Source organism: Pelodiscus sinensis, chromosome 4 (genome assembly GCF_052426305.1).
Source record: "Pelodiscus sinensis isolate ZL-2025 chromosome 4, ASM5242630v1, whole genome shotgun sequence".
In the NCBI taxonomy this organism is placed as follows: domain Eukaryota; kingdom Metazoa; phylum Chordata; order Testudines; family Trionychidae; genus Pelodiscus; species Pelodiscus sinensis.
In genome coordinates this window covers 18,923,763-18,940,820 of record NC_143055.1, presented here as the reverse complement: position 1 = coordinate 18,940,820, position 17,058 = coordinate 18,923,763, and the positions used below count along the sequence as shown (strand labels likewise).

At 38.8% G+C, this 17,058-nt stretch overlaps 1 protein-coding gene across 2 annotated transcripts in view; it reads right to left on the bottom strand.

The window, feature by feature from the left end:
* CFAP99 (cilia and flagella associated protein 99) overlaps nt 1–17,058 on the bottom strand; it is a 70,813-nt gene that overhangs the window by 42,604 nt on the left and 11,151 nt on the right. For both annotated transcript variants that reach the window (XM_075930877.2, XM_075930874.2), the window contains exons 3-7: nt 14,548–14,692; nt 11,296–11,390; nt 6,802–6,914; nt 4,182–4,356; nt 280–360 (exon numbers count right to left, since the gene is read on the bottom strand). In XM_075930877.2, the coding sequence (XP_075786992.2) occupies nt 280–360; nt 4,182–4,356; nt 6,802–6,914; nt 11,296–11,390; nt 14,548–14,692 (609 nt within the window). The remainder of the gene's footprint in view (nt 1–279; nt 361–4,181; nt 4,357–6,801; nt 6,915–11,295; nt 11,391–14,547; nt 14,693–17,058) is intronic.

The following is a 17,058-nucleotide window of genomic DNA, read 5'->3' as shown; positions in this document are numbered from 1 at the left end:
CCTTGTAATCATACTGCTATTATTTGTGCTGCAACAGTGAGTAGAATGATAGCTCCATCCTGAAGAGCTTACAATAAAATAGACAAGACAGATAAAGAGTCGGGGAAAGGGATAAAGGAAGCAGTCTTCATTACTTGAAGGTAGGGTCTTTGGGCTAGCACCTGCAGAAGCATTTTTGGCACTGGATAGAGTCCTAAAGCTGTGAACATTGTAACCTGAATTAAAGAACAAACAGATGTAGGAGAGGGAGGATTAAAAATAAAATCATGCCACACTTACCTCTGCTTTTCGGCGATTTCTATACTTGATTTTCTGAAGGAGCTGTTTTTCCTTTGGAGGTTTGTAGGTGCTCTGAGGAACCTATATTAAAGGGCAAACATTTCTGTAATATTTGACATGAAAGGCTGAATGTTTCAAACAATAACTCTTAGTTTAGGGAGGAGATCATTTACACTAAACGTAAAACTGCAGCAATTATTTAAAAAGTAGTGATTTATTTTCTGTTAGTGCCATAAAATGAACAGTAAAGTTTTAGAGGTTAACAACAGCCTGGCCCTTTGGCTGACAGCGCCTGGGAGAGAGTTGACAAGACCTGTAGCAACCATGTAGCAATGTTTGGTGGCTTACAAACATTGCTACATGACTGCAGCTATCTAGGTCTTCTCAACTCTGTGCCGGGTGCTGTCAGCCAAAGGGCCAAGCAGTTGTTAACTAAGTTTAAAAAAAAAAAAGGGGGCGGCAGTCTCCCATTGGCTTTATGTTTTTACATAATTCTCCTTAAGTTAAAAAGGTTAGCAACTATGGGTACTGTTGAGGCTGCTCATGTATCTCAACATGCTTTGCAAACAATAAATTAGCAACTAAAGTTATAATCATAGATGGGGAAACTGATGCTCAGAAGGGTTACAACAGCTTGCATAAGAAGTCAGTGTCTGAATTAGGAAGAGATCATCAGTCTTCTGTCCTCTCTCCAGACATGTGATTTACTGCCCCTTTCTTACATTGAAAAGTTGCTTTTGCCTCCTCAGATATTCCCAAATTACACGTGTATGTAATTTAAATCACAGGGACTCTTCAATCAGATTTGTTTTTAAAATGATTCTAGCCTTGTAATTGAGCACTCGGATACCATGGTAACAAGCACTAGCTAGACAGACAGACAGCAAATCTTCTTTGTGACAATTACCAATCATCCTGCAGGTGCTGGGAGCTAAGTGGAGGAGAAGGTGAATAAACAATTATGAGTAGAGTCTTTTTCTATGAAGTCTAACACTAGAGCTCAATCTACTTTAAATTAAGGGCTTTATGCAGGTGCACAAGGGGAAGGAGGTAGGAGGAGCTTGCTTCCTTGTTTATTCCCTCCACAGTGGGGCCAGGTTCATCTATCCTTTTTTGGGACTGATTTTTACAAATGCTCTCTGAGTGCTAGCCGTCACAATATGGGGAGGTGGGAGGAGGAAGATGAGAGAGGTCAGGCCTCACTCCATTCCTGCTCTAGCCAGAATTGCTGACCAGATGCATGATGGCAGAGAGGAGCAGCATGATAAGGGCCCTACCAAATTCACAGTCATTCAAAACACATCACAAATTGTGAAATCTGGTGTCTCTGGTGAAATTTGGTCTTTTATGTATTTTTAACTTCCTATACAGATTTCATGCTGGAGATCAGTATTTCTCAAACCGGGAAATTGGCGCCTACTCAAAAGACGGTTGAGGGGGTTCACAAGGGTATTTGTAAGAGGGTATCAGTATTACCACCCTTCTGCACTACCTCCAGAGCTAGGTAGCCAAGGAGTAGCAGCTGCTGGCCAGGCACCCAGCTATAAAAAGGCAGCACCCAGCTAGCAGCAGAGCAGGAGTAGGGGAGACAATACCATACCATGCTACTCTTACTTCCGTGCTACTGCCTTCAGAGCTGGATGACCAAAGATTGGCAACTTCTGGCTGAGGTCTCAGTTCTGCAAGGAACAGACCAGAAATAAGGGTGGAAATACTGCAACCCATCTACGGTAACCTTGGCTATGTCTACACAGAACGCTTATTTCAAAACAACTCATTATTTCAAAATAACAGAGTGCGCATCAACACAGCAAGCCCGTTATTTTGAAATTATTTTGAAATAACAGGCTTTTTACTCCAACTTCTGTACCCTGCATTTCATGAGAAGTAAGAGAAGTTGGAGGAAGAGTGTTCTTCCTTCGACTTCCTGCTATTTAGATAGTGCCAAAAGTCCAGTTAAGGTACTTTGACTTCAGCTACGCAATTAATGTAGCTGAAATAATGAAATTTACTATTTTAAAAATGCTATGACCATGAAATTGACCAAAATGAACTGTGAATTTGGTAGGGCCCTAAACATGATACAGCGTTTTAATAGATGTAATCCTTGAAATACAATCTCTTCTACAGCTTCTCTAATGGTTGAATAACCATTATTATTATTTGCAACACAGACCAATGCCTAAAAGGCACAGATTGACTCTAAGTATTAAGAGACAACTGCAGAAATGATTTGTAAGGTGTCATCTGAATTCTATTTAGTCTATTTAGTCACTAAAAATATACACACAAGTAGTAATGTTTTATATTGGATAGAAACAAAACAATTGTACAGTGTCAGGAGAACATAACCTAGGAGTATGGGAGCAAGAAGGGAAGGAATACATACTACACTTGTCAATCAGTAAACACTTCTGATCTCTGGCAGTGACTGTCTTGTACTTCCTTACGAGCTGGACATGGATGGGGTAAATGTTATGCATATTGTATTAAAAGCTTCTATTTTGACACATAAAATTATAGAGTTTAAGTATTACATTAGCAGTGTATTACCAAACAAAATCTTGTTACATTAGCCAGATTTGTTTATTTTATTATTTTTGGGTTTGTTTATTTTATTATTTTTAAGAAAAAACAGGAACAAGGTCAAGGATATATATAAAGAGTGGGCTAAATTTTCATGAGCACTTAAAGAAATTTGACAGGTTTGATCTGAATTTAAATAAAATCCAATATAATCTTCACAGCACAAATGAACTTCAATACCTAGGTGTGAGTTAATGCAAAACTATTCTCAGAGAGACTGCACAGCATAAAGATGAGAGGGTGACTCATTCCAATACTGAGTGAGTGTTTAAAAAAATGCATTTTTAAAGAATCTGGTATTTGGTTGTTTCAGTATGAAATCCCGTTAGTTCTACAATGTGCTACCATGAAATTGCATATTACTCAAAGACACAAATGACTTCTGGGAGCATTCAACATTTGTATTATTAACAGCCTAATATGATAATATAAGGTTATAGATAGTGTCCAAAGCAATATCCCCATTCTCAGAGCCTATGAAACTAAATACAAACAACCATGGAAACTTTATTCAGTTAATCATAGCAACCTTAGCCCAAATCCTGTTTACTTTAACGAACCCCCGCAGTGAAGTCCACTATGTGACTCCAGATCTACACTAGTGTGACTGAAATTAAAATCTTACCCAATGTGTCTGCTTAAGTTAGAAAGGCAAGCAGAGTCAGGCCTCCAAGAGAACCTCTGCACTCGTTTCTATGTGAGCAATACATATGAAATATGAACAATTTTCATTAAGGTGCCCCACAAACCCACATAACAGGAAATGAAATTCCATCCTCAAGGATGATGTGCGAACCTAGGGTTGGTTATGCCTATGTTGAAATTTCTGGCAGTTTTGCCATTTACTTAATGTGGAGCAGGATAACACCACTATATTTTTATACAAGTTACAGTAGAAGGGTTTACTTCCCCAATCTGCACCTGAAGATCACTCCAAAGTAGATTAATGTTCATATTAAATGGGCTAGTAGCAACCTATTAGGTTACATATTCAAGGGGCAAAAAATAAATGGTTGCTCCACTGGTATTTTTTGAACTGTAGGAGCCACCTTTTCGCTTCCCTCCCCTTCTCTTCTATAGAAGAGTATATGTGGTATGCTTAGAAAACACCTACTACACCAATTAAGCCAGTATGACTTATTTTCTACAAATTTAGCCTGGAACTCAGTGTTTTCCTGTTCTTTTACCAGCGTTGGTAGGTTTTCTTCAATTATTTTAGATTCAAATAACTTCAAGGAAGAGACTGCTAACCATATCCTTTGGTTAAGTACAAAAACATACAACTGAACATTGTTCAAATAATAAAAAGCACTCACAGGATGATGCTTCTCCTGTAATGGTATTGGCTCAGGTACGGGTATGGCTCGTGGCTTAGGAGTGGTCAAATCAAATTCATTCGGCTTCGTGACTGTCAAAGTCTTCACGGTCGTAACGCGATTAGCTAATTTGTCAGCAAGTTCCTTGATCAGTGGGTCTATTTTTGGCTGCCATCTTTAAAAATACTTGAAAATAGTATTTTCTACTTTTTCTTTCATACAAAATCATAATAATACTGTATCTGAGATTATCAATGATGCTGATACTTTTGTCTCTTCAGTTTATTTCCTTTTTAATGAATTGATCAATGGAGTCTGAATGACTAGTGGCACAGAATGGACATTCAAAAATGTTACTTCACTTCTTGAATAAAAGTTAGACAATTTCCAATAAAACTGTTTATCTGAGATGAAACAACTGTAATGCCAGGTAAACAAGCACATTGACAGTTCATTTTACAACAGTGTCAGAGAGCAAGTCAGAGAGGCAGCTATTATAAACAAATACATGCTGGCAGTTTCCTACTACCTTATTACCTTCCAGATATTTGCAGATGAATTACTTAATTACTTGCTCCATTATCTTCCCTGCTACAGAAGTTAAACTGGGGTTCCACCAAAGCCCAAATACTGAGTGGAGAGAAGCCTAAACTAGCCAATAGGAAATGCTGAGAATAGGGGTGGTTCTTAAGCCTCACCACTGTCAGATAATATGAAGAATCTGACCTAGACCATTGTCTGCCTTTACTTTTTTCATCTATACTTACTTTGTCATAAAGTCACCGAGACCTGATGAAATGCATCCTAGAATTCTCAAGGAGCTGCTAGAGGAGGTATCTGAGCCTTTAGCTATCATCTTTGAAAAATCATGGAAGTTGGGAGAGATTCCAGAAGACTGGAAAAGGGCAAATATAGTGCCCATCTATAAAAAGGGAAATAGGAACAACCCAGGAAACTATCAGTTTAACTTCTGTAGCAGGGAAGATAATGGAGCAAGTAATTAAGTAATTCATCTACAAATATCTGGAAGATAATAAGGTAGTAGGAAACTGCCAGCATGTATTTGTAAAGAATAAATCATGTCAGACTAATCTTTCTTTGATCAGATATCAAGCCTTGTGGATAAGGGAGAAGTGGTGGACGTGGTATACCTGGACTTTAGTAAAGCATTTGACATGGTCTCATGTGACCTTATCACTAAACTAGGCAAATACGACTGATATGGGGCTACTGTGAGGTGGGTGTATAATTGGCTGGATAACCATTCTCAGAGAGTAGTTACTAATGGTTCACAGTCATGCTAGAAGGGCATAACAAGTCAGGCTCCGCAGGGGTCTGTTTTGGGACCAGTTCTGTTTAATATCTTCATCAACGATTTAGATGATGGCATAGAGAGTACAATTATTAAGTCTGCAGATAATACCAAGTTGGGAGGGGTTCCAACTGCTTTGGAGGATAGGGTTATAATTCAAAATTATCTGGAAAAATTGGAGAAATGGTCTGAGGTAAATAGGATGAAGTTCAGTAAGGACAAACAAAAAGTACTCCATTTAGGAAGGAACATACATTAACAGTAGTGTTGTGAGCGAGACACAAGAAGTCATTCTTCCGCTCTATTCTTCACTGATTAGGCCTCAAGTGGAGTATTGTGTCCCGTTCTGGGCACCATATTTTAAGAAAGATGTGGATAAACTGGAGATGGTCCAGAGAAGAGCAATAAAAATTATTAAAGGTCTAGAAAACATGACCTATGAGGGAAAACTGAAAGAATTAGGCTTGTTAAGTTTACAAAAGAGATGACTGAGAAGGGAAATGGTAGCAGTTTTAAAAAGGTGCTACAAGGACAAGGGAGAAAAATTGTTCTTGGCCTCAGATGATAGGACAAGAAGCAATGGGCTTGAATTGTATCAAGGGAGGTTTAGGTTGGACATTAGGAAAAACTTCCTAACTGTCAGGGTGGTTAAACCCTGGAATAAATTGCCTGTGGGCAGTTGTGGAATCTCCATCACTGGAGATATTTAAGAGCAGATTAGACAGACACCTGTCAGGGATGATCTAGACCAGGGCTACTCAACTTCAAAAGTCCCAGGGGCCAGATAATAATAATACTCACAGCACATGCTGAGGGCCACAACTTAAGTGTGGTTGCATATACATGCGAATATATATGCAAATATATGCAAATAACTTCTTTCACACTGGCGGGCATGAATACAAAGAACTTCCCACAATGCTCTGGTGCTCTCAGCACCTCCTCCCTGGGAGCTAGAAACGCCAACCTCCTGTTCTAACCAATCCGTCCATTTCCATCTTTCAATGCTCACCCCTCCTGGGAGACGTCTCGCTGTTGTGGAGCATGTTCCCAGTGGAGACCATGTTCAAAGGATCCCATCTGTGGGCCACGTGTTGAGCCCTGTGTAAACCCAAACCACAATGCAGGCCGCAAACATACAGGCTGCAGGCTGCATGCGGCCCACGGGCCATGTGTTGATTAGCCCTGATCTAGACAGTTCTTGGTCCTGGTGTGAGGGCAGAGGTCTGAGCTCGATGACATCTCAAGGTCCCTTCCAGTTCTAGTATTCTATGATTCTATGAAATATATTGAATATTTAGTACTTACTCTAGTAATGGATCAATCCAGTTCTCTTTTACATAAAGAGAATCATATATCTGACTCCATTCATCTTTTATCCATGTACTCAAATTCAAGACATTGAAGAAGAACCTAAGAAACTAACAAGAGATTATTTCTTTCAAATTTAATGTACTGAAGACTTGAATTATATGAAGTACTAGACGATTATCCCCTAAACTCAATTAATTTTTGTTTTTTTGGAAAATAAAATGAAAATGTACGTACTTCATGTAAATCATTATTCTGGAGTGGGGCTGGGGATGATGGGTTTAGTATACAGGCTGCTCCAAGGAAAGAGGATTACCCCAGCCCTCTGTCACTGCAACAGGTTGGGATCAGATGAGTAGTGCCTATCCATGGCCACTATAGCATCAGCAGGAACAGCAGGGGGTAGGAGTGCATGTTCATTGGCTGGAGCAGGTCCAGGTTCTTCTGCCCCCTGAGATCTCCAGCCAGAGTGAGAAATGTAGCAAACTGTGCACTTAATTATGGTACTCTCCTTTATTACGGGCCAGTGATTTTGGGAAAAATGCCAAATCTGACCTTTCCATCATAATCCTTAGAAATGAAAGGAATTGCCTGACAGTAACTAGAAAATCTTGCGAGACCTATACTTTGCTAACAATGGGTCTGATGTGGCCATTTCCAAGGAAGTACCTAGGGATTTGGTCTCATTTTTAACTATCGCACATCTAGAAGGATCAAATATCCAGGCAGCCTACTTCAATGACAAGAGGACTGCTCCACTTCAGTCAAATGGAATTCTGATATGAGCCTGTACACTTCTATATCATCCAGATGCCCTAAAGCATATTGGCTGACCAACTGGGTGACTGAAGAACCTAGTCCATTGAGCTCTGGCAAACCACAGACACTCCATTTAGCCTCCAAAGGCATGGGATTAACATGTGATTTTATTTGTGACTTTAATTTTGGTGGAATTTAATGGAATACATTCTTGTTAGCTCTACAGTGATGAGATATATGTTTTGCCCTAGCTCATGGGTTCCCTCAACAAGTTTTGCTGCTGGGGTGGGAGTGGAGGGGGGTGTGAGGGTTTCTCAAAAGTCAAAAAGGGAGCAAGATGCCGAAAAGTTTGGGGACCACTGCCTAGTTACTCTAGCAAATCATTCTTCCTGCATATGGGGGAATGTAGGATCCTCCCCCATGGAATCAATAGGTCTGATTCTCTACTACTTTGCATCTTGTATTGTCATTATATCTGTGCAAAGTTGGTGTAAAATAGTGACATGTTAGCACAGTAACATTTTACACTCATTTTGTACAGGTGCAAATATCATTACGCAGGATACAAAGCAGAAGAGAATTAGATCTAAAGTCACAGTATTCTTCCATAGTGGTGATGCACTGATGGCCTTATCTATATACTAAGTTGTACCAGTTAATCTAAAAGTGTGATTTAAACTGCTTTAATTAAACCGGTACTGATGTTAAAGACTGCTGCTCTTTGGCAGACTCCTCTTTTCTGAATGGACTCTTTCCTTCCTTCCCTTCCTGCATCTTTGATATTCCTCTCATCAACCAGCACACCCAATCAGGCAGCAATCTATTGTGCATTGCACTACCACCTGCTGGTTTGCCTCTGATTCACTGCTCTATCTCAGCTCCTTCTGACTTCAGGGCCTGGACCCCCTGGATCTTTGATTAATCATCCTCGGTATGGTGCTTGCAGCTACTGTTTCAAGGCAAATGAAACAATAATATACACCAATAAAAGATAATGAATCAGTTCTTGCCCAAGGCAGACCAAGTTTATAAAAAAGTAAGTTCAGATCGACTTTTAACAACTCTTGTTCTTGTATTGGCAGCAACTACTAGTCCATGATTTTCTAACTGCTATCTTTAGCAGGTAGGATGAGATGGGTGAAGTAGCATCTTTTATTGGACCAACTCCTGTTGGGAAGAGAGAGAAGCCTGTTTCCCTCGCCAGCAGAAGCTGATCCAGTAAAAGATACTACATCACCCCCAGGTCTCACTAATATCCTGAGACCAATATAGCTACAACAGTACATACATCTTTAGCAGGTGACCATTGTCCCTGGAGGCTTCCTGCTGCTAGTCCAATTACATATTGGCCACAAAGATTTCACACTCTCTTAAGGAAAAATGGGTAACTAAGTCATTATCAAACACCATGAGATGTTTAAAGTATACAGGGGAGTTGTGAAAAGTATAATTAGATGGTTGCTACTGTAATGTATATTTTAGTACCCAGTGTCTTAGAATGTGAGACAGAACAAAACAGATTCCTGGAGGCTAAACATAAACAACATATGACGTCAGTAGGTATTTTTGTGCTGATCAGTTATTGCTGCACAGCACTATAGTCAGCAAAGTGCTAAGATGCCTTAAAAGTTAAGAGGTATCAGGCTAATGAATCAATACATTTTCATTCTATTTTCTTCATCTTTGACTCTCTTTTGTCCTTGTCTCTAACATATAACCCCTTCAATTTCCTCACACAGATAAGAATAATACAGATTAATAAAAACAACAGTAAGTCCTGAATGTGCAACCTATCAACAAGTCATCTTTTCTCATAAAAGGAATCCCACTGAGATTACAGTACTGGAACCTATCCTATTCATAGATTCAATGCTTAGATTCCTAATACTTAGACACATAGATTCCATTCAGACTGAAATATGTCTAGTATTCTTGATTATTATGCTATAATCAAAATACCCACCTATATACTGGTATGGAGTCAGGGCTAGCCTTACCATGAGGTGAACTGAGGTGGCCACCTCAGGTGCCAGATTGTGGGGGGGAGGGGGCACCACTAAGACCCAGAGTATAGAAAATTGTGTCTGCTGTAGATGCAGCAAAGGAGCATGGGGGCATCATTTGAGCTCCCCGCCTCAGGTGCCAAAATGTTGTGGGCCGGCTCTGTATGGAGTGAGAGTTTTCCCTCTCTCTATTTTGTCAGCATTTACAAATATGGATCCCATTTTGCAATTCTTACTCATGAAAGTAGAGCTTGTATAAGTAGTCCCTCAGACTTTTAAAAGATTACAGATATGAGTAAAGATTACTTGCATGATTTAAGAGTCCCACATTTGGCCCCATGATCTGGAGAAACATCTTTTATTTTTATTAAATAAAGTAAATATACATGAAATAGTATCTTGCATCTCAACTGAAAGGCAAGATGAACTCAGGACAGGAGGATCTGAGCATGTTGTCTGTATGACAGCATCCTCAAAATGTGTAGTCCAGAATTCTGCCTGACAGCCTCATGCTGTTGCTACGCCTGAAAATCTGCCTTCTGTTGTTTTTGTCCCTGTTGCTGGGGGACCAGCTGCTGCTTCTAAATCCTCTGCTGCAGGTGCATTCATATAATCTAGCATCACTCTGGAGACAAAAAAAAGCTTTTCTGATGCAAGAGGAGAAAAGTGAGATAGTATAGAGATGACAGCCTGATAAGACACTTAGGCAGAAAAAAAATGCTACCAAAAGAAACTGTGTGGATGGTGTGTGGTACTACACCTCCCTTTATGGAATAGATATATTGTACACAAGGAAGGAGAAAATAAATGTTTATGGAGCAAAATAGTGTCAGGGACATTGGCACTTCAGCTATCTAAGGTTAAGAGAATGGAATAATTGAGTGATACTTAGTATGGATTGAAAACAGATGTTTTACAAAGTAAACTATCATTGATACCCACATGAGCTCAAGAAGTGTCCAGCCCACTGTGTTTCCCAAGGAACTTTTACAAAGATGAACTGACTTTATGGAAACACTCCATGCCAACACCATTAGAAGCACTACACACCAGCCTAGCCTGCTCCCTTCTCTTATACAATATACTGTAGTAGCTGTGCTCATTGGAAAGGCAATTCAGTCACAATGAGTATGCAGGATAATAAATATAAAGACAAAACAGATAAATCCCAGTTTTCTGAAATTTGCCTTTTCCCTGAATCTAAGTTAATTTATTGACTGAAATGCCAATTGCCCCAAAACTCAGTGTTTTGGCTGTCTTCTCAGACATCAAGAAAATCAGAGTCTATCTGTAGTACATCCATATAGTATAATTTTTATTGCGTCATGTGGAATGAAATCGTGAACAGAACATAGAGGTATCATGTAAATTAGAGAGGCTGTAGGACAGCCATTAATTGGACAAACTGATTGACAAGACTTCTCAATACCCATTTTAATTGAATCTTGACTGAGTGTGGTATTAACTGAGCATAACTATGGAAGTGCAGCAGTTTTGTGCAAGTAGAATGTTGATTTCCCATAATTTAACCAAAAGATGACACATTCATCTAGTGTTATTTAAATGAACTCATATGCTGAAAAGTTTAGAGTGAAAGTGAAAGAAAAACTTCTTAACATTTTTAAAATCACAGGAAAGTACTACAGATTCAAAAATAATAAGTAAACAATATGAAAACATGGTGTGATGTTAATTCAAAATTTTGTTAAAGTGAAATTACTTTCATTACCTTATGCATTTTAGCAACATCCAGAGATTTGACAATTCTACTGAATTGCTGAAGACCAAGCTCCTCCAGTTGAAACGTGGCCAAATAACAAATAACTATAAAAAGACATATATATTTAAAATACAGTGGGCAATATGCTACAGAAGGAATTTATATTCATTACACTTTTGGGTATGGTCTATGAATGAAGCCATGTCTATGGCTGAAGCCAAATCCTGTGATTCACTTTTGGCACTTTAATAATTAATAACTTTGAAATATTTTTTCACTTTTGTCTGTATAACAGGGATATATAATAAATATGCAATAAGGCTATATAATAAATATGTAATAATTACTATTAAAAAACTATCCCTATTTGTTTTATTATTGTAGACTCTCAGGTTATTTCCTATTTTGTGCCGCATTCTCTGTGGTTTTAAATCAAGATAGCTCCACTGGAATTACACAAGCTGAATATCTGGTCTTTTAATGAGGGAAAAATACAAACCAACCCCACTTATTTGAAAGCACTGGGGTAGCTTTCAGAGAACTGGGAGTCTGCATATGTTGAATATCAACTCCTACAGAGTTTAGAAGTTCTGTAGGGCTAAAGCCAAACACCAGTTGGGCTTTGTCTACACTGCAGGGTTTTTGTGCAAGAAGCTTTTTGCGGAAGAGATCTTCCACGAAAACTTCTTGCGCAAAAGCGCATCCACACCTCAAAAGCACATTACAAAAGCTATGTGCTTTTGCGCAAGAGAGCGTCTACACTGCATGGACACTCTTGCACAAGAAAGTTCTGATTGCCATTCTCAGAATGGCCATCAGATCACCTGTGCTTTTTGTGATAGGCTCTTTTTGCACAAGAAACCCCTGTTGAGTGTCCACACACACCTTTTGTACAAAAGGGAGTTATTCCTCATGGGGAGAGTTATTCCTCTACTGGCAAAAGCCCTGTGTCCTGTCGATTTACTGTATTTTTTTGTGTGCAAAAACATGCTTGAGGTGTGGACACTCCATGGGTTTTTGCACAAAAACGGGGTTTTTTGCGCAAAACCCCTGTAACGTAGACATAGCCCTAAAGATGTTCTGTGCCTTGCAGGAACAGAAGTTAAGGTAGGGCAAGATGCTGGGGAAGAAAGGGATCAAATGGGTACTGTGTCAAAAATTTTCTGACAATGTTTTTCTGTTGGAAATGCTGTTGCTTTGGAACTAATTTTTTGTGGCAGTGTTATACTTTCAATCAAGTTTCACTCCTTGGAAAGGAGCAAAAGGAAGAAAAGCATTCTGATAAGCTTAAAACATTCCATTTTGACATTTTGAGCATGAGACATTTAAACTATCCATTTTAGTACAATTTTTTTATCTTAAAATTATTTTTTTTACTAAAAATTGTTTTTAAAAGTTTAAATCTAAATTTCACATTTCAACTGATTCAAAACTTTTTTTAAATTGCAGTCCCCACACAGCTATGAGCAAATAGAAGCCAATGAAGGAAAAGGCAGAGTTGCCCCCAGAACTGGCAGAAGCTGCTGTGGTATTTCTCTGATCCTGTGAAGCTAAGGAACCCTTGTAGTACACTGGTAACCCTAGGGAACATAACAGGAATTGGCTGATTTACCTATAGTTCCATATCTCAAATACAAAAGAATGTTAAGTATTAGTAAATCTTGACCAATGTGCTGGAGGCAACTCATACATGGTAACAGAGTTCCAATTTTCTGTTTTAGCATAGCAACACATTTAAGAGGTCTTACTGGAATACTGATGTATCTTGTAAGAGCATTATTAAATTCAAATCTGCTCACACATAGCAACAGCCATGATAAGCAGCTTTGATAATCTAAGTGTCAATGAAGCTTGGCAAGGAGAGTCACAAGCAGCTTAGAACACTCTAAGCCAATGACCTTTAGACTCTCAACTTGTTGATAAGGGAAATTTTTCAATCCACTCCCCCCATATCATGATTAATGGAGGTCTTTGACTGGCCCAGTCCTGCCAATCCAATAACAATACTCAGCTTAATGGCAACATTTATGCGCTTCAGACATTGAAAAATGTAAGCCTTGTGTTTATGATGGAGAAGTAGTGATAATTAGGTATCATTTAAAACTGTCGTGGACGTACAAGGAATCTGAATAATGGTAGTTGAGGTTCACATTTAGGTATTAATTTCCTGAACTTGAAGTTTTCATAAATTAGCTTAATTTCTGAGGTCCACAATGGGTCTCAGACTATCTCTCTTTTGGGTACTTGGAAATATTTGGAGTAAAATATCTGCTATTCATGCTGAAGATTCTAGAAGACCATCTTCTATAGCTTCCTTTGTGGAATGGAGTTTATTTCCTCCCACAAAAGTGCAGTGGGAAGTGAAAAAGGCTGGACCTGAAATGTGATGAAGTAACTTGCCTTTAACAGAATCTAGTACCCAGCAACTGGAAGTGAACTTGCATCAAACATTATAGAAGGTCAAGAGATGTGGTTCAGATGCATATATATATGTGTTTTGCCCACACTGTTGTGTAGCTACCAACAGCATGATGATATGTGGTCTGTATTGTGGACTTTTCGCAGGAGCAGTCCTGGAAAAGGTAGAAGATGGCTATCTGCTCTGGGACTGAGTGCTCTACTGCTGCTGAACAGAAGGAACTGTTGAACTGAAATGACATATACGGAATTTTCTTTTCTGAAGAGTTGAGAACTGGAAAAGCCTGAGAGATTGGACTCTCTTTGTTTTAATTTCTGCAGACTCCTATCTGTTTTATCACTAAAATGAGCTGAAGTCTCCAAGTGGAATTCTTCTATCAGTCTTTGGGACTCTGCAGCAAGGCCTGATGACCTAACCCCTGAATATCTCCTTAGACCAATGCCAGTGGCCATAGCTCCTTTAGTAGAGTTTGAGATGTCATAAACTGCCCTCAGTACATGTGGCTATATCTACTTACAGGCTACGTCTACACTATGAGTTTTTTTGGTAGAAAATTTGGTAGAAAACATATTTTCTGCTGTTTCTTTTTGTGCAAGGGGTTTTTGCGCAAAAAGAAGCAGTATTTACATTTACTTTTTGATCAAAAAGCCCTTTTTTTGTGCAAGATCCTTATGCCTCTCCGGGACAGGCATAAGGATCTTCCACAAAACATTTTGTAAAGCACTGAGCAAAATGATAGTGCTTAATATGTAATTTAGTCATAACACTTGAACAACTGAAATAATGTATCTTTCTAATGTTACATAGTTACTCTACATTCTGTAACTTAAAAGTATACCTACCCACATAGAGATTGCGCTCAGAAATCAGGCAATGCTTTCCATCCCGAACAAAAAATGCATTGATTACTATGTCCAATACAGGTTTATATTCTATACATCCAGCTAGAGTGTCCAACACAAATGTTCCATCTGACACATTAAGAGTCTAGAGGGATAAAAAAAATAGCAGTGATGAATGAATTCAGGGAACAAATGATTATATCAAACAACATTGACTGCAGTGGAGGAGACATAATTTTAAAACAATTTTAAAAATGCATACAACTTTTAAGAAATTAAGGGCCTTTGTAAAGCAAAATTAAAAGAAAAAAACCTTTAACTTTCAGTTAATCTGCTGACAGGCATTTGAATCATAGAATCATAGGACTGGAAGGGACCTCGAGAGGTCATCGAATCCAGCCCCCCGCCCTCAAGGCAGGACCAAGCTCCGTCTACACCATCCCTGACAGATGTCTATCTAACCTGTTCTTAAATATTTCCAGAGAGGGATGTTCCACCACCTCCCTTGGCAATTTATTCCAATATTTGACCACCCTGACAGTTGGGAATTTTTTCCTAATGTCCAATCTAAACCTCCCTTGCTGCACTTTAAGCCCACTTTGAAGCTGCGGGGAGGATATTCTCAGAGGAAAGCACTGGAACACACTTCACCCCTTTGTCCTGTGTCTATGGGGAAGGTCACCCATTAATTTATTTACTGTTCACACTTAGTTACTTTTGTCCATACCTCAGTTTGTGAGGTGTGGCATTGCTTAAGGCAAAGCACAGTCTATGTATGGTAGATTGCCTACTGAATGTTTTGAGATTTGTATTTGGTAGTCTAGCAATTACTACACTGTGCATTGGCTACATTGAGAATAAATGAAATATTCAGGATGTCATAATCATCAGAAACATTTGAAAGTCTCTCAGTTATGGCCCTGAATTTTGAAAGTACAGTATTGGCTAATTCCCAACTGTTTAACTCCTTGCATGCAACCAGTTCCTAAGGGCATGGAAAGAGTGTCATTGGGTGGTTTGTGCTGAGAAGATGAAGCTAGTTGATTTGCTTGAAATATATATTAACTGTCATTACACCTTCTGTGGAAGAATCCCCCACTTCTCCTTGCCTGTTTTCCTAATGTACCCTTCCCACTATTGATTCCTGACTTTTGACTCTCCTGGGAACTAGCAGATGAGAGCTGGGACCGACCAGGCTGGGGCAGGGAGGAATGAGTACAATGCTTTCACCTAGGAGAGTGGGAAAAATAGTGTTAAGTAATGGGCTTGAGCTTTGCCAGTGATGGGGGAAGGAGATGGGAAGGTCTAGCAAAGTGTCTTCAAGAGATTAATGAGCAGAAAAAAAGATGGGAAAGGCAAAGAAAAGAGGGTTTCTATTTGGGTGGTGAAAGAGGAAGAGAAGTACCCACTTTTATCCCTTGGCTGGGAATCCTTATTCTAAGTTTAAACTAATATTCAATGGGGGAGCTATTTGATATATAGATACAGCCCATTTTTAACTCCTGATTGTTGAACACTAGTTTAGACAGAATTCAGCTATTTCTAGTTAGAATATACTCACTGCATGTGCGATCTGATTAGTTTATATTACTTCAAGCTTTAATGATACTAATTTCTAAGGGCCTAATCAAAGGTTCATAGAAGTCACAGAGAAGATATACACTACTGTATTTATTATTAAATCAATCCTAGTGATGTGTTCTGCACTATACAAGCATCATTGAAGACCTGGGTTTTTATTCAGGGAGCTCACAATCTTTATGAAAAATCCATCAAACAATACACATTAGACATTTATAACTGAATTTTTGTAATACCTATTATGAGAATCATGCTTCATGTGGTTTTTGTGTATAAAAATATATCTATGATTTTTTACATTTTTGGATTTTGCTTGGAGTGAGTGGGTAGCTCTGACATATATAATTGAACCAGACTAACAGAGAGCTTTGAAGAACTCTTGTGAAATTAAAGCCCGTACTGTGTGAGATGCCAATAGACAGGCTGATCTCAGCATACACTGTGGGGACAAAGTACTAGACCAGTGAAATCCCAATGAGAGCTTTAATTTTATAGCAGTGAGTTTTTTTAATTACACTGCATTTAAAAAAGTAAAAACTATTGTTACAAAAGTAACAACCCTAATTTAGGCAAGTAATTCTATTATGGTAAATGGGTTATTCACTGCATTGAAGATACTTGTATGTGTATCTTATCGATTTTTTTCCTTTGAAGACGTCCTTGATGGAATTGAATGCATACCATCCTGCTCAAATCCTTTGTGAGAGTTCTCCGTTCAGGTCTTGGAGCATATTAACTTCTTGGCCCAAATATATGTACTGTTCCACTTCTTCAATTTCTTCTCTTGTTATCGTTATTTGGGCTTTTTGTAAGACATCTGATCGCAGCAGTTTTGCAGCAGTTCATTTTCAGACCGACCTGACTGCTTTTCTTGTCAAGTCTTTGTAGCATGCTCTGCAATTGGATGGTGCTTTCGGCAATTAATACTAT